General features: G+C 42.0%; 1 protein-coding gene across 1 annotated transcript; it reads left to right on the top strand.

The window, feature by feature from the left end:
• On the top strand, window positions 1-24,823 carry KICS2 (KICSTOR subunit 2). The gene is made up of 3 exons (XM_070454660.1): window positions 1-326; window positions 8,888-9,173; window positions 21,087-24,823. The coding sequence occupies exons 1-3, from the start codon at window positions 92-94 to the stop codon at window positions 21,901-21,903; spliced, it is 1,338 nt and encodes a 445-aa protein (XP_070310761.1). The 5' UTR covers window positions 1-91; the 3' UTR covers window positions 21,904-24,823.
• The last annotated feature ends 641 nt before the right edge of the window (window positions 24,824-25,464 follow it).

Consider the following 25,464-nt stretch of genomic DNA (forward strand, 5'->3'; position numbering starts at 1 on the left):
ACGCGCACGCACGCTCGTGCGCACGTTCCCTGAGAACCCGGAAGTGCGAGGGAGAGGCGAGCCACGTGGGTGGAGCTGGAGCGCAGCTCGCATGGGGGAGTCTATCCCGCTGGCCGCCCCGGTCCCGGTGGAACAGGCGGTGCTGGAGACGTTCTTCTCTCATCTGGGTATCTTCTCTTACGACAAGGCCAAGGACAATGTGGAGAAGGAACGAGAGGCCAACAAGAGCGCGGGGGGCAGCTGGCTGTCGCTGCTGGCGGCATTGGCCCACCTGGCCGCGGCCGAGAAGGTCTATCACAGCCTCACCTACTTGGGGCAGAAACTAGGTACCTCCGCCCCGCCCCCCGGTGCCCCTGGAGGAGGAAGGAAAGGGAGTATATTCCCCGATCGGCAGTGGCTTGGGTTCCCAGTCTCTCTGTCACTGGTAGCCGCTGGCTCAACTCTGCACTCCCAGGTCTCCTCCCACCGATCCCTTCCTTCCCTCGGCTTCCACAAACCCCGCCCACCGGCCTGCGCGGCGCTTAGATTGGCCAACTGGGTGGATGGTCTTTGCAGGGCTGGGCTCCAAGAGGATGGCTGTATCCATTTTTCTCATGCGTGGATTGGTGCCATAAGTGAGAAGTTACGCAAACTCGCTCTCTACCCAGTGACACTGCGGCGAGAGGAGCAAAACTTGGCAGTACAACCTAGTTAGAATTAATAAACACTGTTGTCTGGCCTCTTAAGGCTAAGGCCCCAGAGTATTACAGATGGAGTCCTACCCCGTCTACGTAGACCCTCAATAAACATTTAATGAATCAAGGGAAAAAAATGAATACTGGACAGGAAAGGCAAGAAATATGCCTAACAAGAGGGGTATTACAGAGAAAATGGTAAACACGCTTATCATCCCATGATAAACCTTGCCCCTGAAAATCAAATGCAGGAGCTGATTCAGCTGATTTTCACTAGTAGAAACAAACAGTATGAGTAGATCAGAAGGAAATAATATATGTGAAAGCCAAAGGCTCTACATATAAAGTATTACTAGTAATAATTACCAATATTATGAATGCCAGAGTTTTTAAGAGTCTTTTGAGTGCTTTGGCCTGTTTTAGACTCTACAATATCTGAGGCACGGGGTCTGGTATGAATAAAGGACACAGACACAATATAAACTAGAAGAGTACAGCTGAGTGCAGATTCCAGTTTGAGTTTTTTCCCCTACTTTCCTTCTATTGCCAGAAGGTGACCCTGTATATCTTGCTTTCTGTAAACACCCAAGGGGCAGGACTTTCTGAGATCTTTGCTTTAGCTTTTCAAACTATGTCAAACAGTATCTTGTTATTTAATATGTTGACTTGTTGGCAAGAACTAGTCAGGTAGTTTTACCTTCTGCATTTTTTCCTCCTTTCCTACAGTGGCACTTTTCATAAATTTAAAATTGCTGTTGCATTATTGTAATTCCCCTTTCTATGGATTGACAAATTGTGTGTGTGTGTGTGTGTGTGTGTGTGTGTGTGTGTGTGAAGTTGTGTGAGTAGGTGACAGAGCCTGTACCAGAATACCTACCTTTGAACTGTCAGATTGTGTTTGTAACCATATGATTTATAAAAAATTATAGATGTGTTGTAATTTACATACTATGTATTATGTCATTTACATATTATTATGTATATATGAAAATGGAGATGATCCTGGCTATAAAATTGATGGTGGGTAATTTTCTCGCGGTTTTAGTGTTTTTAGATCCCCTACCTCATGAAGATTGGTAATTGAACCCAGAGTCACGTTTTTTAGGTTTTTTCTTTTAGCTCACCTATGAGAATTTGGGAACCTGTGGCCTCACTCCCCAGAAAAATATATGTGTAATACAATTTTGCATATAACCTGAAAGTATTCAGTCGGATTTCCGAAAGCCTAGGTATGTTGTTGTTAAGTCGCTGAGTCGTGTCCAGCTCTTTTCCATCTCATGGACCCTAGCTAGCTAGGCTCCTCTGTCCATGGGATTTCCCAGGCAAGAATACTGGACTGGGTTGCCATTCTGACCCAGGGACTGAAACCACATCTTCAAGTGGATTCTTTACCTGCTGAACCACCTGGGAAACCCATAGCCTATGTATAGACCACAGTTAAGCAATCCAAAAAAAGAAAGAAAAATCTACTCTAGTTTACACTGTATGTGCCTGGCTTTATGTGTCTGATGTGCATGAGAACATGCACAAGGCCATCACTGTCTCTGACTTGGATTCTGTGAAGTGGCTCTTATTATGTAAAGTGATTAGTTCTGCAAGGACCCCAGCTTGCATGGGTGAGCCTGAGGACTGTGCTTTGAAATTGATCCACAGAGCAATTTACAGTAGGAAACATCCTCAGGGCTGTTGAGGCTCCCAGCTGATCTGTCATTTCAGAGTAAATGTTCTGAAAATGGCATGTTTAATGCCTTATAACTTATTCCCATGTACAGTAAATGTAGGTTCCAGATGTAAAATTTTAACTTTGCAAATACCTTACGGTTTTTTGGTATGGGAATGTTTGTGCTATCAACGTGCTTACAATATGACTCCTTGATTATTGAGCTGACTCTCCCATTTTCTTAAAAACTTGGAAAAATTTTTGCGTTGCCACTTAATACAGTCCCATGTTCTTCAATTACTTTGCTATTTAGAATACTTATCTGGGTTTTTTAAAAAGCAAAACAAAAAGTTTATGTATACCTTTTAAACATGTAGAAAGCATGGTTTTAAAAAGTGAGTCTTTTTGACCCTACTTCTGTGACTGTTTATTGGAGACCTTAGCCGTGAATCCTGATTATAAATGGAAGGATGGAACTTTAGACAAAGGACAGAACTGACAGGGAGACTTCTGTTCCTATCTTGGCTCAGTTGAAGAACTTTGGGGGAAGTGCTTATCTTATAGCCTTCTCCATACTCTGAGGGGAGAATATACATATTTGGGAAAAGAAAATACCTGTGAAACCGAAACCAACTGGTGTCATTTCCGGGGGCTCCAAAGAGCTCTCGGGCCACAGTGCTTTATGTCTCAGCACGGAGAACTCAACAAGAGCAAAGTGATAGATAAGAAGTGATGTATAAGAATAGGACCCTTGTGAGGCTTACAAGCGGGTGGGTGAGAAATGCTGCCCCTTGTGAACTTACACGAGCAATAGTTTTATAATCAAAGGAAAAGTAGCAGGGAGAAGAACTTCCTTGTCTTCCTTGAGTAGACGTCATGGCTCCATCATCGGCTCCTCCTCCAGGTTGGGCAGGGGAATTTTCTTGTCCAAACATGGTCAAGCTAGGTCCACAAATCATTGTTTTCTATGTGTCAGAGAGCGTGTCAAAGTGGTGATCATTAACTTACTGAGCTCACTGGGGAATATATGAGTCTCATGCCCCCGTTGTTTTAGTGTTTGGGCGCATGTCTCATGCTTCTGCAGCATGGTTTTGTTGCTAAGCAAGCCTGCTTGGTTTCGTGATTAAGCAAACCTACTTTTTTGAATAATCAGTAACTTACAAGTGTCTCCCATATTTTTCTACTTATAATCACCTAGTGATTTTTAACTATTTAATTCCCTACTTTGCCCCTTCGCTCTGCCGTTATCACTTGTGGAGGACTTTAGAAGGTCATACTTTCCTCCCCTTTGTTTTGTTGTTGGAGAGTTTCCTCGACATCTGGTTGCTGGAAGTTACCATGGTAGAAAATGACTTAACTTGAGAACTGCTGTTTAAAGGTTATCATTAGCAAGAAGTTGTGGAATAAAATGTGCTTAGAAATTTTGCACACTCCTTTAATATACTTGCTACTTGAAATTTCATGATATGAGATAGACTGTTGAAATCTTAAAAAATAATGAGCTTTCATGAAAATAGACTTCTAGAAATAATTCAAAATAATTATATTTTGTAAATTCAAAAAACTGAGACAAGAAAGAAGCCTGGTTTCTCTGGCTCTGTGTTTCCCAGCATGAAGGAAGCCCTCTCCCCATTGGGTATTTCAGTCTGTGTGTGTGTGTGTGTGTGTGTGTGTGTAATGTATGTGCTCGTCATGTCTGATTCTTTGCAGGCCCCTAGACTGTAGCCTGCCAGGCTCCCCTGTCCGTGGAATGTTCCAGGCAAGAATACCAGAGTGGGTTTCTTTCTCTCAGGGATCTTTCCCACCCAGGGATCGAACCTGAGTCTCCTGCATTGGCAGGTGGATTCTTGACCACGGAGCCACCTGGGCCTCCCATTCCTCAGCAGGACAGTCACCAAATAGGCTTGTGCTCCTGAGAGCTTTGAGAAAAAAAATCCATTTAAAAGAAATGCATTGGTGGTCTTTCCCTTCCTTAAAGTGTCAGTTCACTTGATTTCACATACTAGTAGTGTATGTTTATGGATAAGCTTTAAAAGGTATTCTTTATGTTTATGTGGTGTTTCCACACCAAATGCGTGTGTGCATGTTTAGTCTCTTAGTCGTGTCCAACCCTTTGAGACCCCGTGGACTGTAGCCCGCCAGGCTCCTCTGTCCATGGAATGCTCCAGGCAAGAATAGTGGAGTGGGTAGCTGTTCCCTTCTTCAGGGGATCTTCCTGTCCGAAGGATCAAATCCAGGCCTCCTGCATTGCAGGCGGATTCTTTACGAGCTGAGCCACCAGGAAAACCCTTCCACACCCCCTAGATAACCCAGTTATCTATCAAGTAGCTAGCTGTTCTTTGCCAGTGCTTGAAGCTTCCAATGGACCACAGAGTTGTGGAGGCTGACTCTGGAGTATTGGGAGCTTCTTTTGTTTTTAAAGTGAAAAAGAGAAGTCGCTCAGTCATGTCCGACTCTTAGCGACCCCATGGACCGCAGCCTACCAGGCTCCTCTGTCCATAGGATTTTCCAGGCAAGAACACTGGAGTGGGGTGCCATTGCCTTCTCCATCTTTTGTTTTTAAGAGGAGGATAATTGCTTTACAATGTTGTGTTTGTTTCTGCCACAGAATAACTTGAATTAGTCGTATGTATGCATATGTCCTGTCCCTCTTGAACCTCCCTCCCACCACAGCCCCCATCCCACCCCTCAAGACTGTCCAGGAGCACACGTTGAACTCCCTGTGTTATACTGCAGCTTCCCACTAGCCGTCTGTATTACAGGTGGTAATAAAAAATGTTTCAATGCTACTTTCTCAATTCATCCCACCCTTTCCTTCCCCTGCTGTGTCCACAAGTTTGTTCTCTATGTCTTTGTCTCTATGCCTGCCCTGCAAATAGGCTCATCAGTACTATTTTTGTAGATTCCATACTTATGTGTTAGTATATGATATCTGGGGCCCCCTAGGCAGCACTAGTGGTAAAGAACACATCTACCAGTATAGGAAACCTAAGAGGTGCGAGTTTGATCCCTGGGTGGGGAAGATCCCCTGGAGGACGGCATGGCAACCCACTCCAGTATTCTTGCCTGGAGACTCGCATGGACAGAGGAGTCTGGTGGGCTATGGACCATTGGGTCACGAAGAGTCAGACACGACTGAAATGACTTAGCACCCACACAATATTTGGTTTTCTCTAACTTGCTTCAATCTGTATTACAGACTATAAGTTCATCCATCTTAGTTCACCTGACTCAAATTCATTCCTTTTTTATGGGCTTCCCAGGCAGTGCTAGTGATAAAGAACCTGCCTGGCAATGTAGGAGACATGAGATGTGAGTTTGATCCCTGGGTCAGGAAGGTCCCTTAGAGAAGGAAATGGCAACCCACTCCAGCCATTCTTGCCTGGAAAATCCCAAGGACAGGGGAGCCGGGTGGGTTTTAGTCTATAGGGTTGCAAAGAGTCAGCCATGACTGAAGCGACTTAACACACACACACACACACACACACACACAGCATTTCATTGTATATATGTACCACAACTTTATCCATTCATCTATTGATGGATACCTAGGGTTGCTTCCATGTCATAACTATTGTAAATAGTGGTGCAGTGAGTGCTGGGGTACGTGTGTGCTTTTGAATTATGGTTTTCTAAGGGTCTATGCCCAGTAGTGGGATTGCTGGGTTGTATGGTAGTTTTATTCCTAGTGTTTTAAGAAGTCTCCCTACGGTTCTCCCTAGTGGCTGTATCAATTTACATTCCCACCAACTGTGCAAGAGGATTCCCTTTTCTCCACATACTCTCCAGCATCTGTTGTTTATAGATTTCTTAATAATGGCCTTTCAGGATGGTGTGAGATGTTACCTCACTGAGATTTTTATTTGCATTTCTCTGATAATGAGGGATGTTGAGCATCTTTCATATGTTTATTGGGAGAGCTTCTTATATCAGTTAGAAATGGAAGGAAAGTGAAAGTCGCTCAGTCGTGTCTGACTCTTTGTAACCCCATGGACTGTATAGTCCTTGGAATTCTCCAGGCCAGAATACTGGAGTGGGTAGCCTTTCCCTTCTCCAGGGGATCTTCCCAACCTAGGGATCGAACCCCGGTCTCCCACATGCAGGCGGATTCTTTACCAGCTGAACCACAAGGGAAGCCCAAATGAAAGGGAAAGGGGTTAGCATTATTGATTATGTGCTTTGCTCCAGGCTTGTTACAAACCAAGTGTTATTTCATTGTTTCCTTTTAGTTTCATGTTAAAACAACAACTCAGGCTCAAAGTGGCTGTTAGTGCACATCACACAGCTTGTAAATTTGGAAGCTGGGATTTGGAACCAAGTGTTTTCAGCCTTCCAGAGCTTTCAGCTTTTACTCATTACTCTCGTCACCTTCCTAACCTAACAGATTTTGTCGTAGACCTCAGCACAAATATCCATTTATTTCATACCATCACTTTACAAATTCTGCAAAGCTAGACTGAATACAGATGGAGAAGGACTGTATCCAGATACAGTCCTGTATAGGATGTTGGATCCACCTCTGTGTGCTAAGTCACCTCAGTCGTGTCCGACTCTTTGAGACCCTATGGACTGTAGCCCTCCAGGCTTCTCTGTCCACGGGATTCTCCAGGCAAGAATACTGGAGTGGGTTGCCATGCTCTCCTCCAGGGGATCTTCCCGATCCAGGAATCAAACGCACATCTCTTAGGTCTCCAGCATTGGCAGATGGGCTTTTTACCACTGGTGCCACCTGGGGATCCACCTGTACCATATCGTTTTTGCTGCTATTAGTAAGAGAAATGATGTGAATGCTAGCCAGTGTGATTGGGCAGTATATTGGAGAAAACACTTGTTAAGTATCAGTAGTTTGCCTATGGAATCAGAAGTTAAGTAGGGTGACCATCCACATGAAAGTAAAAGTCGCTCAGTTGTGTCCGACTCTTTGCAAACCCATGGACTATACAGTCCATGGAATCCTCCAGGCCAGAATACCGGAGTGGGTAGCCTTTCCCTTCTCCAGGGAATCTTCCCAACCCAGGGATCGAACACAGGTCGCCCGCATTGCAGATGGATTCTTTACCAGCTGAGCCACAAGGGAAGCCCAAGAATATTGGAGTGGGTAGCCTATCCCTTCTCCAGTGGATCTTCCCAACCCAGGAGTCAAAACAGGGTTTCTTGCATTGCAGACATGTTCTTTACCAACTGAGCTATCAGAGAAGCCTGACTGTCCACATAGGTTTGCTCAAAGTTGAGGGAGTTTTCAGGACATGGCCTTAAGGGTTTCCTGAGAAGCTAGATTTTCAGTACTAAAACCTGGACAGTCGCAGATAAACTGGGGCAAGGTGGTTGCCATAGTAGTAAGGGATATAAGAATACTTCCTTGAAATACAAACTGGGCAATGAATTGCGAAATATTTCATTCATTAAGAGCACATTTTACAAAAGCCTTGATATGTAACTTTCCCTCCTAACTGGTATGTTTAGAATGCTAACTCATTCATTAAAGCTTTCTGTGAATTTTCAGCAGAGAATTTAAACTGTCCCTTGTCTCTGAGATTTTTAACATTCCTAAGACTTCCTGTCTTAAACCTCACCTGTTTCTTTTTGTTCTCCTAATGTCTTGCCTCTGATCCATTGTTGGGGCACAGAATTGCTTAAGACAACATCTATGAAACTGGCCCCAGAAATATAGTTTTTCATGTATTCATACAAAAGTAAAGAAATGATGTATATGCCATTTGAACCTTTTCAACTGTTGTAAAGAATGTATTTGGCCTTACTTCTTGTTGATTTCCTTTGGAATCCCTGAGTTACAGCAGCAGTTATTTATAATTGCTTCCTACTCTTAATAATTCACAATGTGGTGCTTATTGTGATATAACCTATAGTGTCAATCTTGCTAAGAACACTAACATCTCCTTTTCCCCCCCTGGGATCCCAGTAGGCTGTGTTTTCCATTTTCTAGTATAGCTTAAAAAAAAAACAACAACTCCAAAGCCAAAATGAAGTTTTCTGGTATACCAGGAATAACAACAGTGTCTCATAATTGGGTATTCTCTTTTATTTTAAATTCCTAAATGTGGAAGGAGGGCTTTTTAGAACCAGGTTCATGTCACTTGCTAGATTAACTATCCTCTGAATTAGACCTGAATCCTTCATTGAAGAGGGATTGGTATGTGGGTGAGGAAAACTCAGTGGTAGATTCCACCTGGGTTGGGAAGATCCCCTGGAGAAGAAAATGGCAACTCATGCCAGTATTCTTGCCTGGAATACCACCAGGGTAGCCCGTTCTTGCCTGGAGACTCCCATAGACAGAGGAGCCTGATGGGCTCCAGTCCTTGGGGTTGCAAAAGTCAAACACGACTTGACGGCTGAACGACAAGACAACAAGAAAATCACACACAGGTTCATCGCTACACAAATGAGGGGTGCAAGTCATCCACTTAACTTACGCTCCAGTGAAATTATGAATCACAAAATATTGTAGAAGTCAGAGAAGACGGTTCTGGATGCTGGCAGGCATTTAGTGGGTCTGGTTTCTCTTCCTTACCTGCTTCTGCCGTTTGCCTTCCAGGGGGCCAGTCTTTCTTCAGCAGGAAGGATTCCATTCGCACCATCTATACGTCCCTGCACAACGAGCTGAAGAAGGTGGTGACCAGCCGTGGTGCCTTCGGGGGGACCGCGCCCCACGTGGAGGAGCTCCTTTCACACCTGTCAGAGCAACTCTGCTTCTTCGTCCAGGCTCGCACAGAGATCGCAGACTTCTATGAGAAGATGTATACTCTGAGCACACAGAAGTTCATCAATGCCGAAGAGCTCGTTGGCCTTTTGGACACCATCCTCAAGAAGTACAGCTCCAGGTCAGTGTAGGTGAGGGGGGAGGGATGGGGTGTGGCAACCTGGCAATTCCATGCAGGGTCTCATGGAATAACTGTGAAGAAATGGCTGTATTATGTTTTATATATGTTAATTCATCAACAGGTGTACATTAGGCAGGGCTTCCCTGGCGGCCCAGTGGTAAGGAATCTGCCTGCCAGTGTGGGAGACACAAGCTACCTGTAAAGAAGTGAGATGGGTTGTAATGTGTTACTTCCTGCCAGATCCAAAAGGCAATTCCAAAAGAATTTGAATGGTGCTGTGGATATCATCGGCTCTGAATGACTCAGTTTTATTTTGGGGTCCTTGGAACCTGGCACAGAGCCTTGCACATAGTAGGTGCTCAGTAATTTTATGATGAGCTAAATGGAAAGTGATGACTTGAAAGGATACCACTCCTCTGGACATAATGAGTTCAGATATGTTTGCTTAAAAAAGAAAGGCTGATATTTTAATTTATATTCCCAAATGAAGGCTAATTAACGCTCATCTGATTAATAGATGAGTAGTATGGCATCACTGACTCGATGGACATGAGTTTGAGTAAACCCCGGGAGTTGGTGATGGACAGGGAGGCCTGGCGTGCTGCGATTCATGGGGTCGCAGAGAGTCGGACACGACTGAGCGACTGAACTGAACTGAACTGAGTGGGCGAGGTACAGAGATTAAAAAGACTATATGGAGGAAGTAGAATCTGAGGAGACTTTAAAAAAGTTTTTTTTAATGTTATATTGGAGCATAGTTGATGGACAATGTTGTGTTAGTCTTGGGTGTAGAGCAGAGTGTTTCAGTTGCACAAATATATGTGTCTATGCTTTTTCAAATCTTTTCTCATTTAGAGTATTACAGAATATTGAGCAGTGTTCCCTCTGTTGTACAGTAGGTCCTTGTTGGTTATCTTATTTTATTTTTTTTTTTTTTGTTTTTGATATTTTAACTTTATTGGCGTATGGTTATTTACAGTGTTGTGTGAGTTTCAGGTGTACACCAAAGCGATTCAGTTGTACACAAACACATATTTATTCTGTTTTAGATTATTTTTCCTTGTAGGTTATCACAGAATATTGGGTAGAGTTCCTTGTGCTGTATACTAGGCCCTTGTTGATTACTTATCTTATGTTTATAGTTCTGTGTGTATGTTCATCTCAAGGTCCTGATTTATCCCTTCTCTCCATCTTTCCCCTTTGGTGACTGTAAGTTTGTTTTTGATATCTCCAAGTCTGCTTTTATTTCATAAATAAGTTCATCTGTATCTTTTTTAAAATTAGATTCCACATATGAGTGATATCACATGATACTTGTCCTTCTCTGACTTACTTCACTTAACATGATAGCCTCTAGGTCTATCCGTGTTGCTGCAAACAGCATTATTTCACTCTTTTTTATAGCTGAGTGATGTGAGATCCAACTGGTCTATCCTAAAGGAGATCAGTCCTGGGAGTTCACTGGAAGGACTGATGTTGAAGCTGAAACTCCAGTAATTTGGCCACCTCAGGCAAAGAGTTGACTTATTGGAAAAGACCCTGATGCTGGGAGGGATTGGGGACAGGAGGAGAAGGGGATGACAGAGGGTGAGATGGCTGGATGGCATCACCAACTCAATGGACATGAGTTTGAGTAGACTCCGGGCGTTGGTGATGGACAGGGAGGCCTGGCGTGCTGAGATTCATGGGGTCACAAAGAGTCGGACACAACTGAGCGACTGAACTGAACTGAACTGATATGCATTGTATATGTATACCACATCTTCTTTATTCCTTTGTTGATGGACATTTAGGTTGCTTCCATGTCTTGGCTATTGTAAATAGTGCTGTAATGAACATTGGGGTGCATGTATCCTTTTGGATTATGGTTTTCTCTGATACACACTGCTATATTTAAAATAGATATATAGATGTCAATCCCAAACTCCCAATCTATCCCTCTCTGAGAAGATTTTTAAGGGCAGGTAGGATTTTGAAAGCAAAGGTTTGTAGAAAGAAAGGTTTCTTTCTTTTTTTTTTTGAAAGGTTTCTTTATATCTGTGGTTTCTCCCTTTTTGTGACTCCACATCCAAGGATGCAAAGTATTTACTGTTGAAAAAAATCTGCAAGTAAGTGGACCTGTACAGTTCAAATTCATGTCATTCAAGGGTAATCTGTATTCTAAATTATCTTTTTATTTACTTTTAATAGATAATATATTGTTGCTATTCAGTTGCTAAGTTGTGTCCGACTCTTTGCAGCCCCATGAGCTGCAGCACACCAGGCTTCTCTGTCCATCTCCCTGAGTCTGGTCTCCCTGAGTTTGCTCAGACTCATGTCCATTAAGTCAGTGATGCCATCCAACCATCTCATTCTCTGTTGCCCACTTCTCCTCTTGTCCTCAATTTTTCCCGGAATCAGGGTCTATTCCAATATATTAACATGGCTCAAAATTTATAAAAGTGCAAAAGAACACAGCAGTGAAAATTTACCTTCTGCCCCTGTTCTTCAGCTAAATTCGCTTCCTAACAGCCAATGAATGTTAGCAACTTTTTCCTGTCCTTCTCAAGGGATAGTCTATGCATATCAATCCACACATTTTCTTTTTTTAAACAAATTTTGCATGTTTTCAAATGTTTTATGTTTGGAAGTGTTGTTTTATTTCTACCTCAAATCTGATTAGTATATGTTGTCCCTTAATAATTTTTTAAAATCAAAAAGTATAATATAACTGGAGATATGATTCTTAGGGTGAAGGATCTTATGTGGTGATTCCCAAATGCTAACGTGAAAGTGGTTTTGTTGAACCATTTCGGGAGCTTAAGAAAAATACTTATACTGGGGCCCTTCTTCTTTCCCAAGATAGTAAGATCTAGCAGTTCTGGATTGGGTATCCAGACATCTGTCTTTTAAAAGTTTCCTGTGATACTGATACATAAGTCTGCAAGAAAAATGGAATAAATAAGAGAATGATGCCAATACTGGATATATGGGGTATGGAGCCTTACCAGTGTGTGTGCAAGGGCTGTGCATTTGTTGTATCCTAGTAATGAAGGCAGTAGTGGTGTAGCTGCTTCAGTCGTATCCAACTCTTGGGACCCCATGGACTGTAGCCTGCCAGGCTCCTCTGTCCCTGGGGTCTCCCAGGCAAGAATACTGGAGTGGGTTGCCATTTGTTTCTCCATGGGCTCTTCCCAACCCAGGGATAGAACCCACATCTCCTACATTGCAGGTGGATTCTTTACCACTGAGCTCCCGAAATTCCCCATAGTAATGAAAGGTTATTACTATTTAACTGTTTTTATTTTGTTAGACTTGTGGTATATCAACTTTGAACCTTCTTTGAAATACCCCAACTTCTCAAAGCCCTGGGAATTTCTTCCACTGCAGTAGCAAAAGCCCAGATTTCATTCTTGCAGATCTTCGGGCACTTGTCTGTACCCCTCATCCTGCTGAGTGGATACTGATGGAGTTGGGCTATAAGATAACACATGATCAATAAGTATTTTCAGCTATAGACATTCTCCACCAATGCTACCTTTGTCTACTTAACAGGGAATTACTGATCACAGACACATTCTAGTCTAAAAATGATCTACATTTAGATGCTTTGGGTTAATTTGAGCAATATAAATTCATAGTTTAGAATTACTGAAAAGTTGTAATTTTGTATAATATATTGATTTTTCAGAGAAGGCAATGGCACCCTACTCCAGTACTCTTGCCTGGAAAATCCCATGGACGGAGGAGCCTGGTGGGCTGCAGTCCATGGGGTCACTAAGAGTCGGACACGACTGAGCGACTTCACTTTCACTTTTCACTTTCATGCATTGGAGAAGGAAATGGCAACCCACTCCAGTGTTCTTGCCTGGGGAATCTCAGGGACGGGGGAACCTGGTGGGCTGCGGTCTATGGGGTCGCACAGAGTTGGACATGACTTAGCAGCAGCAGCAGCAGCATATTGATTTTGGGGGAGAAAGTGGAATTATTTTAGATACAAATTAACATGCTTTACCCTTTGCTTTCAGAGTTGAAGAGGAAGCATGTTTTGTTTTTTTCCCCTGGAAGCCAGTTGTGCTCAGAGTAGAATGGTGTTAAAGGTTTCCTCTTTTGGCAAACTTACTACACTGTTAAACAAATACAAATTCTTGTTTAAGAATCACAATCATTTGTGATACTGCATTTCAAATTGAACAATTAACATTAACATTAATCATTAACATTAATCATTCTGTGTGCCCTATAGAAAGAATAATACAGATTTAATTCTTTCAGGGTCAGTTCAGTTCAGTCGCTCAGTCATATCTGACTCTTTGCCACCCCATGGACTGCAGCATACCACGCTTCCCTGTCCATCACCAACTCCTGAGCTTGCTCAAACTCATGTCCATCAAGTCGGTGATGCCATCCAACCATCTTATCCTCTGTTGTTCCCTTCTCCTGCTTTCAATCTTTCCCAGCATCAGGGTCTTTTCCAGTGAGTCAGTTCTTTGCATCAGGTACTGGAGTTTCAGCTTCAGCATCAGTCCTTCCAATGAATATTCAGGACTGATTTCCTTTAGGATGGATTGGTTGGATCTCCTTACAGTCTAAGGGACTCTCAAGAGTCTTCAACACCACAATTTAAAAGCATCAATTCTTTGGCGTTCAGCTTTCATTATGGTCCAACTCTCACATTCACGCACTGGAAAAACCATAGCGTTGACTAGGCGGACCTTTGTCAGCTATCTAAGTTGGTCATAACTTTTCTTCCAAGGAGCAAGTGTCTTTTAATTTCATGGCTGCAGTCACTATCTGCAGTGATTTTGGAGCCCAAGAAAATAAAGTCTGTCACTGTTTCCATTTTTTTCCCATCTATTTGTGGTGAAGTGATGGGACCGGATGCCATGATTTTTCTTTTTTGAATGTTGAGTTCAGGGTCAGGGTGTCTACTATTCCTTGAATACTTTTGAAGGGAAGTAGAACTTGGGTTTTTTCCCCAAGGAAACATCAGTGGAACATTTTTTTGATTCTGTAGAGTTTGTTTTTAATTTATTTACCTGTTTTGTACAATGGGCATAAGAGAAAACTCTGGCTAATCTTTCTGTTTCATGGTTAGAGCAAAACTAGAATATTGATTATAAATGCGAATTAATATATACTCTCCTAAAACAAGAGCTTTTAATTGAAGTGCAGTATTTTATGTTATAGGTATACAATGTAGTGATTCACAATTTTTAAATGATATATCCCTTTTATAGTTACTATAAAATATTGGCTGTATTCCTTGTGTGGTACCATGTATCCTTTTTATGCCACGCCATGCAGCATGCGAGATCTTAGTTCCCCAACCAGGGATCTGCAGTTATTCATTCTAGAAAGCTTTTTAAAGCAATAATATTCTATTAAATGATTTTTATTCTTTAATCATAAGTTTATAGCTAGTATTTAAAGGACATTTTAAAAAATTGAGTTACATAAGTTTATTTGCATTTGGGAGGGAGGGTTGAAGTAGAAAAGGATAGCTTTAAACCTTTGCCAGGCAAAGGTAGACACACCAGGCTTCTGCCTTGAAAAACTATGTGTTTCCTGTTTGCATTTTAGGAAGCACATTTTGTTTTTCAACCTGAATGCTTCAAATGACAGAATTCTCACCGTAGGCAGAACTGTGATTTGATTTATTAGGCTTTAGGCCCTTTTTCCTTCAAAAAAGATTTGTAATGATAACACTGTTAATGAAACAGTTGGTTGCATGTGTGTAGTTCAATAAGGTTAACTCTTGCCCACTGAAAATTTCATAAGCAAAACCAACAACAGTGCAATATCTGTGGGACACATTCTACTCTCGTTAATTGACATGCCTAGATCTTAACAGTGAAGACTCTAGGCTTTCCTATGATCTTGCCCCAACCCAACTGCTCAAATTATCTAAGACCCATCAAATGCTTTAAATTGCATTCAAACTCTGAGTGAAAAGGAAGCAGCTTCAAAGATAAATACAGGGTTTTAAGCAGAAGCCCCCTCCCGCCAAAAAAACCCAAAACCAGTCCAAGTCTAATATATTCCCCATAAGTATTTGCCATTTCCTACCTTAGTTCCTGTTACTTAGTTCGGTTAGAATATGCTTGAATTTGTATCGGAGGAAATGCTACGTCTTCTCTTTACCCTTTTTTCCAGCTGGGGACCCTTTAGCAAAAGACACGTTAACGAGAGAAAAGCATTCAAATGTATTTAATAGTTTTAATGTGCCCTGGGGGCTTCCGTCATGGCTCAGGGGTAAAGAATCCACCTGGCAATGCAGAGACCCAGGTTCAATCCATGGGTCAGGAAGATCCCCTGGAGAAGGAAATGACAACCCACTCCAGTATTCTTGCTGGGGAAATGGACAGAGGAGCCTGGTGGGCTACAGTCCGTGGGGTTGCAAAGAGTCAGACACGACTTAGCAACCAAACAGCAATGTGGCCTGGAGTCTTAAGGAAATGAAGACCCAAATAAGTTGTTAAACCTGTGTTTTTATGCTAGAGTTGATGATGAGTGAGAGTTGTGGGGAAAAGTGGTATGAGCCAAGTTTCTGGAACTGGGAGAAACAGCGAGGCCTGTTAGTTCAGATTTCTCTCTGTGACCTTTGTCTTTGGAGATAAGAATGTTCCTTTCCTCAGGGTACAAGGAGGGTGCTTGAGGGTTTTATTACCTGCTTCAGGAGACGGCCAGAAAGTCCTTCTTGCACTTGTCATTTCTCAAATTCCTTCAGCTTAAAATAGTCAATATACCAGGATGCCGTAGAGTTCTGTCTCGTATCGGCTGTTGCCACAATCATTCTGTATAACAGGCCATCCCCAAAGTCACACTTTGGGCAGACAGGCCTGCTGGGAGTTGTCTGATGTAGGCTGGGCTCAGCTGCTGGCTGTGCTGAGCACGTGGCTCTCAGTGGCCTTGGCTTTTCGCTGTGAGCCGTGGGCTTAGTCAGCTGCACGTGTGTTCGTTCTGAGCCCAAGGTTAGAGAGGAAGCAGCTCCCTACTGGTGAGGACCCAAGTGCAAAGGAACAAGCCCAGTCAAGCTCATGTTAAGCTTTTGCCTGCATCAGATCTGTTGACATCCCTTTGACTAAAGCAAATCACATAAGCAGTCCATGGTCGGGGTGGGAAAGTACGCTACCTCTGGTGGGAGCGCTGCAAAATCACTCAGCAAAGGGGGTGGAATTGGGGTGGTTAGGAATTTGGGGCCTGAAATTTAAGCCCTCATCTTCACATGGCTAACTCCTACCAGTTCTTTGAGCTTTGTGGGTCAATTTAAACCTGTCTCCTCTGTGGCCTGCACAACCTTTCCACCAAAAGGAATTGTTCCTTTTTCTAAACTGTTACTTGATCTGTATCCATCCTAAGAGATGGGTTACTTCCTACCTGCACCCATTATAAACACCTCCTTCCAGCAGGTTAAGTCCTGTAGGGCAAACCTTTGGCTAATTCATCGTCATTTCATCAATGTGTTTGTCTCTAAAAACTAGTAAAATAGTTGTTTTAAGTGGGATTATGGATTTTTTTTCATTTATTTTTATTAGTTGGAGGCTAATTACTTTACAATATTGTAGTGGTTTTTGTCATACATTGACATGAATCAGCCATGGATTTACATGTATTCCCCATCCCGATCCCCCCTCCCACCTCCCTCTCCACCCGATTCCTCTGGGTCTTCCCAGTGCACCAGGCCCGAGCACTTGTCTCATGCACCCAACCTGGGCTGGTGATCTGTTTCACCCTAGATAATATACATGTTTTGATGCTGTTCTCTCGAAGCATCCCACCCTTGCCTTCTCCACAGAGTCCAAAATTCTGTTCTGTACATCTGTGTCTCTTTTTCTGTTTTGCATATAGGGTTTCCGTTACCATCTTTCTAAATTCCATGTATATGCGTTAGTATACTGTATTGGTCTTTATCTTTCTGGCTTACTTCACTCTGTATAATGGGCTCCAGTTTCATCCATCTCATTAGAACTGATTCAAATGAATTCTCTTTGATGGCTGAGTAATATTCTATGGTGTATATGTACCACAGCTTAGGATTATGGATTTTTTTAATGTGGTGAAATTTATGTAACATAAAATGTACTGTTTTAATCATTTTTAAGTGTACAGTTCTGTGACATATCCTATATTCACATTGTGCTACAGGTTTATTTTTCTTCAGACTTCTGACTTCTCACATGCGTGGACCTCCGTACTTCTTTTGGAAGGAGCTGCTTGATGGGCATCTGTGAAGGAAGGACTGCACGCTTGAGTTCTCTCTCTCTTTTTCTGTCTTAACTTTTGGCGCTTTTTTTGGAGCAGATGTTCTCTGCAAATAGTTGTCAATGTATTTATTCGGACTCTTTCAAGCTCGCTGCCATAGCTGAGGTGTGTGTTTTTGGATTACGATCTAACAGACCACCACCACCACCCACCCCATGGTCTGAAATGTGAATAGGTATAAGGCACAGGGTAGGAATGGGAAAATGATACAACATAATGCTAATCTCAAAGTCTTAGCAGAATAACATCAACATGCATTTTTAACTCTTCTTGAAAAGATGAAAAGTAGCTTCGCCATTCACATTCATCCTCATAAACATCGAACATTTAAACACTTTTAGTATGTTTATGGAAGAGCTTGTGCGGAATTCTTTCTAAAGGTTGGTACAGAGAATTCATTTTCTTTCAAGGAGACTATTGGATATAAATGATTTCCAATGGGAAGCAGGAAAACCACTTTGAGTACTGTTACTCGTGACAGAATGATACCATTTTCCTGCTGTCAGCAGTCTCACTGCGTTCATAGCTCCTTGACAGATTTTTCTTGATACCCATGATTACAGCATATTGTGATGCTTAAGGCTCGTTAAGTGTCAGATTGCCTAAAAGCTAAAGTGGCAGGAGCATTTCTTAGAATGCAAAGATTTTGAGACATGCTATAGTGTGTGTGTGTGTGTGTGTGTGTGTTAGACTTTCTTAATGTTTATTTCGAAGCATGTCGTGTTTGAAGAGTCCAAATTAGTTAATTGAGTACTTGAGCCAGAGGATTTTTAAAAAGCACTTTTATTTATTTTTCTGCACCAGGTCTTTCGTTGCGGCATGTGAACTCTTAGTTGCAGTGTGTGGGGTCTATTTTCCTGACCAGGGATTGGACCCCTCTGCACTGGAGCACGGAGTCGTAGGCACTGGACCACCAGGGAAGTCCCTGAGCTAGAATATTTGAGATCCGGTTTATTTTCCAGTGGTCATGTGTGGATGTGAGAGTTGGACTGTAAAGAAAGCTGAGCGCCAAAGAATTGATGCTTTTGAACTGTGGTGTTGGAGAAGACTCTTGAGAGTTGCTTGGACTATGAGGAGATCCAACCAGTCCATCCTAGAGGAAATCAGTCCTGAATATTCATCGGAAGGACTGATGCTGAAGCTGAAACTCCAATACTTTGGCCACCTGATGCAAAGAACTGACTCATTTGAAAAGACCCTGATGCTGGGAAAGATTGAAGGCGGGAGGAAAAGGGGATGACAGAGGATGAGATGGTTGGATGGCATCACCAACTCAATGGACATCAGTTTGAGTAAGCTCTAGGAGTTGGTGATGGACAGGGAGGCCTGGCGTGCTGCAGTCCATGGGGTCTCAAAGAGTCGGACACGACTCAGTGACCAAACTGAGTTTATCCTTCTGATTCTTTCAGTGCCTTATTAGACTACACCCTCCATCCATGTTTTAGCTTCCCTTTCCTAGAGGATGTTGACTATAAAATGCCAGTAATACAAAAAACAATGTATTATTGTTATGTGAATAACTGCATCCTATTTATCACATGATAATCAGTTTCTCTTATAATATTCAGCCTAGTTTGGGATCTCATAATCATCATCTCATTTTTTTAGGGTTTTAAAAACTCTAGATATACTTGTGATGATTTTTTTTCCTAATTGTTTAGTTGATAACCAAAATTTTCCTCCTCAACCAGGGCCAAAACAGATGTGTGTGAATCTTCTGTCTCTTTGAAGTGTGTTGCTGCTGCTGTTCAGTCTCTAAGTCACGTCCGGCTCTGCAACCCCATGGGCTGCAGCACGCCAGGCTCCTCTGTCCTCCACTGTTTGAGTTTGCTCAAATTCATCTCCATTGAGTCAGTGATGCCATCCAACCATCTCATCCTCTGTCGTCCCCTTCTCCTCCTGCCCTCAATCTTTCCCAGCATCAGGGTCTTTTCCAGTGAGTTGGCTTTTCACATCAGGTGGCAAAGTACTCAAACTTCAGCTTCATCATCAGTCTTTCCAATGAATACTCAGGGATGATCTCCTTTAGGATGGATTGGTTTGGTCTTACCGTCCATGGGACTCTCAAGGGTCTTCTCCAGCACCGCAATTCTTTGGTACTCAGCCTTCTTTATGATCCAATTCTCACATCTGTACTTGACTACTGGAAGTGTAGCAGTTAAATTACATGGGGTCATGCCTGTAAATCATTTCCCATGGTGACTGGAGCATACTGGAGTCATCAAATTAATTTAGTGAGTAGTAACCTAATTACAAATATATATGTATAATAAATAAAGAGTACATTGTGCATAGTAAGTGTGAAGTGAAGTCGTTCAGTCGTGTCCGACTCTTTGTGACCCCATGGACTGTAGCCTTCTAGGCTCCTTGGTCCATGGGATTTTCCAGGCAAGAGTACTGGAGTGGGTTGCCATTTCCTTCTCCAGGGGATCTTCCCGACCCAGGAATCGAACCGGGATCTCCCGCATTGTAGGCAGATGCTTTACCATCTGAGCTACCAGGGAAGCCCCATAGTAAGTGTAAATATGAAATTTATCTATAGATATATGTATAAAGTATAGTATGGTCACAGTACTAAGTCATAGTATAAACTGTATTTCTTACTGTAGATCATGGCTAAAATTTTTAAAAAACATTTTGCCTAGGACAAATAGGAATGAAATCACAGTATTACCTTAACTTTCTTTGTGATATCGTCTCATTTCTAGTTATGTAATTTCTGGGGAAACTGAGGAGAATGGGAATGTGGATCAAACTGATGAGGGTCTAAGTTCAAGGAAGGTGAACTTGCACAGGTTATTAAAAGACTTTTTAAGCCTTTGTTAAGGATTTTAGGTTTTATCCTGAGATAAATGGAAAGTGAAGTATAAAATTTTTAAATTTAGCCACCGTTTTGTTTGTAACTGTGATTAAATTATGAAGGGAATTTGGGAACTAGGATTGAATAAGGCCTTTCTGGTAAGTGTTCTATTCCTTTAATAAACAGTTATTGATTGTATACTATGTTTCAGATATTGATTTATCATCTCTACTCCCATCTGCAAAATAGGTTTTATAATCCTTTTGGAGTTACTGTGAACATTAAATAAGGTGATATGTGTTATGTGCACATTTAAGAGAGATTTCAGTGACCTTTTCTTTGCCTCTTTAGGACCTAAGCCTGAAATAGAATGTCTTGCTTTGTCATACAATTCCTGGAATAAATAAACTTCAGAGAGACCTATACAGAAATTACCTGCAGTCCAGTGTTTAAGACTCGGTGCTTTCACTGCCCGAGTTCAACCCTGATCAGGGAATTAAAATCCCACAATCTGTGTGGCATGGCCAAAAACAAACAAAATGAAACAAACGAAAGCTGAGAAAGACTTACAGCTAATTCAGTTTCTTTTTATTTGAAAAGAAAGTAGAGGCTATTCTCAATTTCTTTTTGTAACATCAGGCTCTTCCCATGGGAGACTATAACACCGACATAATCCTGAGACGGTGAAGTTGTCAGAACGATTCTTTAAGTAAATCAACATGGAATCTTTCTGTCTTTTCCTTCCCTGCCCCCAAACATTATATTGTGTGTCTGACCACATTGGGGTTTTCTTTTTCTTTTTGAGGATGGACAGCGTCACCGTGGGGTCACACTTCCACTGAACGTCTTCATTTCCCTTCCCACTTTAGATTTCACCACCCCATCCTCAGTCCCCTGGAGAGCAGTTTCCAGCTGGAGGCCGACGTCCTGAGTCACCTCCTGAAGGCCCAGGCTCAGGTCTCCGAGTGGAAGTTCCTCCCCTCCTTGGTGAATTTGCACAGCGCTCACACCAAGCTGCAGACTTGGGGCCAGATCTTTGAAAAGCAGCGGGAGACCAAGAAACATCTGTTTGGAGGGCAGTCTCAGAAGGCCGTTCAGCCCCCACACCTTTTCCTTTGGCTGATGAAACTCAAAAACATGCTCCTTGCCAAATTTAGCTTCTACTTTCACGAGGCGCTGAGCCGACAAACGACTGCTTCAGAAATGAAAGCGCTGACTGCAAGAGCCAGCCCCGACCTCTTTGGAAAGATCTCCAGCTTCATCAGGAAATACGACGCTGCCAACGTGTCGTTAATCTTCGACAACCGAGGTTCTGAGAGCTTTCAGGGTCACGGCTATCACCACCCCCATTCCTACAGAGAGGCCCCCAAGGGCGTGGATCAATATCCGGCTGTGGTGTCTCTGCCCAGCGACCGGCCTGTCATGCACTGGCCCAATGTCATCATGATCATGACGGACCGCACATCCGACCTGAACAGCTTGGAGAAAGTGGTCCACTTCTATGATGACAAAGTTCAGAGCACCTACTTCCTCACCCGCCCAGAACCTCACTTTACCATTGTTGTCATTTTTGAGTCAAAGAAATCGGAGAGAGACTCCCACTTTATTTCTTTCCTTAGTGAGATCTCACTTGCCCTTAAGAACCCCAAGGTCTTTGCAAGTCTAAAACCTGGATCCAAAGGTTAGCAGGTGGTTTGTGTGAAAGGTATTCAAGACTGGGTATTGTGTTCTTAATTGCTCTAACGAGCTACAGTGGTCTATGATTAGAGGTTCCTCCCCACCCCCACCCCGCACCACCACCACCCCCCCACCCCTCCCCCACCCCATGCTTCTTGCAGTTCTAAATTCAGGACAAACCCTGCCTGATTGCGTTGCACCCTTTATAAGCAATTATGGCCAAGTGAATTACATATCCAAAGAGTAGTCTAGGAGGTGGTCATGGATGCTGGTCTCTGCAGTACAGCAAGGTATTTTTTTAGCGTTTTCTTCTGTTTTCCTATATTTCATGTAGACTAGTATTTATTGGCCTTTGATTTTTCCAGATGTTTTATATTGTTCCAAACATTGTATTCCAATGTAATTTCAAATGCCCTGTCTTTCCCTCCCCTCCTTCCTGGATGAGTAACTGAGATACTATATAAAACAGCTTTTATTAAAATCAAGGAATATTTTCTAGCTCATGAATTAGCAAATTAACATGAAACTTCAAGTTTTGTGATCAGCAAATTAATATTTTTGATGCCGAAATTAGGGTCTTGGTGAGAAAGTTCTATCAACTTTTTTTGAAATTGACAGTGAATCAGAATGGTAGCAATAGCATCTGGTTTTTAACAATTCTGAAGATTCTCGAGGCAACTTTAATAGCCAGGATTGCTTTTGGGATGACCTGCACATCTAGCTGCATTTGTCTTTACCCTTATAACGTTTGAATTTTTCACTCTGTTTTAAAGTTAGTGTAAGCCATTAAGTGGTCGTTTCTTCCTTCTTCAGCTATTTGGCTCTCGGGTTATCACCTTTCTGTTGAAATGCATGCTTATGTTTGGCTCCACTCCCTGGTTATCTTTAGGCTGAAAAAGCAGGCAGTCTTGATTTTTCAGCCACTTTTATGCAACTTAACCTACTTCTATAAAATCAAAATGAAGGTCTTGATACTTTTTACTTGCTAAAAATCTATTGCGCATTCAAAAGACCTCTTCGTAATTGAGTAAATCCACCTATAGTTAAGCACATCTCAACCTGGGTTTCATTCCTGTCTCCTCCACATTATTTTTAGAAGCAGTGATGCATCTTAACACATGCTTCCTTGACGCTTTCCTTCAGTAGGTGTTCATGGGGAAGGAGACAGATCAGTGAAGACATAATGGTCTGTGGAGACCTTCCCTTCTAGGTTATTGATTCAAAATAAAAATAAGCCACAAAGAGTAATTTAGTTGTTACTATTTGATAGTTCCTTCAAAGCTTGTGTGCAGCATAATGATCAGAGCAGTCCCCTTTCTCGTGATTGCGTGGACTCACGGTTTTTTACAGGGTGGCCACAGCAGGCAAGCTGGCAGCATTGCCCGAGACCAGAGAGTCTCTCAAGCCCATGTAGAAGGCCTGCCTATCTCAGGCTGGACTCCCTGGTGAAAGAACCCACTGGCCTATTTTCTGTGGAGAACATGTGTTTTTCTTTTCTTTTTCCTTTTTTTAAAAAAAAAAAAAAATATGATTTGTGAAAAGCCAGTTTGCTTTACATAGGAAGTAGAGATTTACTTCTGCATTTTATTCACTCAGGTTCAATAAAAATCTGGGCCGATTTCACAACATTTAACTTACATAAAAAATTGAAAACAATTGGAACTAATTATTCAAATCATTTTTCTTCCTTTTCGTGTTTTTTCCAAGAAGCTGAGAAATATTCCTTGGTGTTCATGAATTTTTTTCCCCCCAGATGAAACCACCATTAGCCTTAATGATATGGTGTCCGTTTACCTAAAAGAAATAGGCCTCAGTGGAGCGTGGCAGAGTGTGTAAATAAGACATATATACAATATTTAAATACTGAGTCCTCGCCTAGAACATATTTGAATTGTATATTTATTTTTAAACCTATTTTGGTTCAAGCCAGGAAACAAAATCATTTTACTCTCTTGAGATTTGTCCTTTGAAATCAGTAATGAAATGATCTATAAAGTCTATGCTTTGCTAATGTGAAGTGAAGTGAAAGTCGCTTAGTCGTGTCTGACTCTTTGCGACCCCATTCTCCAGGCCAGAATACTGGAGTGGGTAGCCTTTCTCTTCTCCAGGGGATCTTCCCAACCCAGGGATTGAACCCAGGTCTCCCGCGTTGCAGGCGGACTCTTTACCAGGTGAACCACAAGGAAAGCCCAAAAATACTGGAGTGGGCAGCCTATCCCTTCTCCAGGGGATCTTCCTGACCTAGGAATCAAACTGGGGTCTCCTGCATTGCAGGTAAATTATTTACCAACTGAGCTATCAGGGAAGCCCCATGTTTTGCTAATGGAAAGAGTAAATGCTCATATTTTCTGTAGACTGTTTGCTTTGAAATATGTTTCTAAACCACAACTTGGTCAATGTTTATAGGTGACCAGAAGTGTAGTGAACACTTACCAAGTTTGCCAACAAGCCCATCAAGGAGTGTTCATTTCAGAATGTTGTTTGGACAGAGGGTGAACATTTATGACTTTGTTCTTTGGGTCCAACCTGGTGTCTGACTGTGTCATCTTAGGGAATGTGACACTAAAGCTAAATTCTTAACCCAAGAGCCAATATCCTGTTTATAATTGCTCTGTACATTTGAAGATACTAGAGAAAATTTACTTTGAAGAGAGAAAATAGTTATTTCAACCTCACTCCCAGTAGAGTCACTCAGGTGATCATCAAAATAAGTTCACCCTTTGATATAACAGCCAACTTGCAATTTTCTTTGGCAAGTTGGCCTCTGGGTTTGACTTCCTTATCTGTAAAATGGGAATAAGGAAATATGGTCTACTTTTTCCAAAGGATGTGTAAGAAAGAGCCAAGATCACACATGTAAAAAACGCTTTGCAAACTTACTTGAATTTGAACACTGTCAAAATAAAAGATGAACCACTGTTTCTTTAAACTTTCCTGTTCTCATCTTTCTCTTCATATTAGTGACAAACCTGTACTTAAGACATTAAGTTTGAATGGTACTTAAAGAACTAGTTTAGAAGAGGTGACAGATAAATGTCTAATCAACCCACCTGCTCTACTTATTTTAGAATCTTTGTGGTTCTTACCCAAATTTTTATCATCAGTGGAAGCATCATTTCATTTCTGTTTTCTTACTGATATTTCTTAGTCTGGTTGCTCTATCAATTATTGAGAAGGGTAAATTAAAATCTCCAGTTGTGACTATGGATTTATTTTTGTCAGTTTTCTGCATTTTGAATTCCTTGTATTAGGCCCATACACATTTATAGTTTTTCTTTCTCATGTATTAACCATTTTATCATTATAAAGCTTCCCACTTTATTTTTTTTTAAGCTTCCCACTTTATTTCCATTAATACTCCTTGCTTTGAAGTCCATTTTGCCTCTTCTTTTTTTTTTTTTTAGTTCTACCAGTTTATTGCTACCAACCCATCTCCCTCCACCCTCATGCACACATGCTCAGTCACGTAATCCTATGGACTTCAGCCTGCCGGACTCCTCTGTCCATGGATTTTTCCAGGCAAGAATGCTGGAGTGGGTTGCCATTTCCTTCTCCATTTTCTCTTTTTTT

Source organism: Odocoileus virginianus, chromosome 24 (assembly GCF_023699985.2).
Source record: "Odocoileus virginianus isolate 20LAN1187 ecotype Illinois chromosome 24, Ovbor_1.2, whole genome shotgun sequence".
Lineage (NCBI taxonomy): Eukaryota > Metazoa > Chordata > Mammalia > Artiodactyla > Cervidae > Odocoileus > Odocoileus virginianus.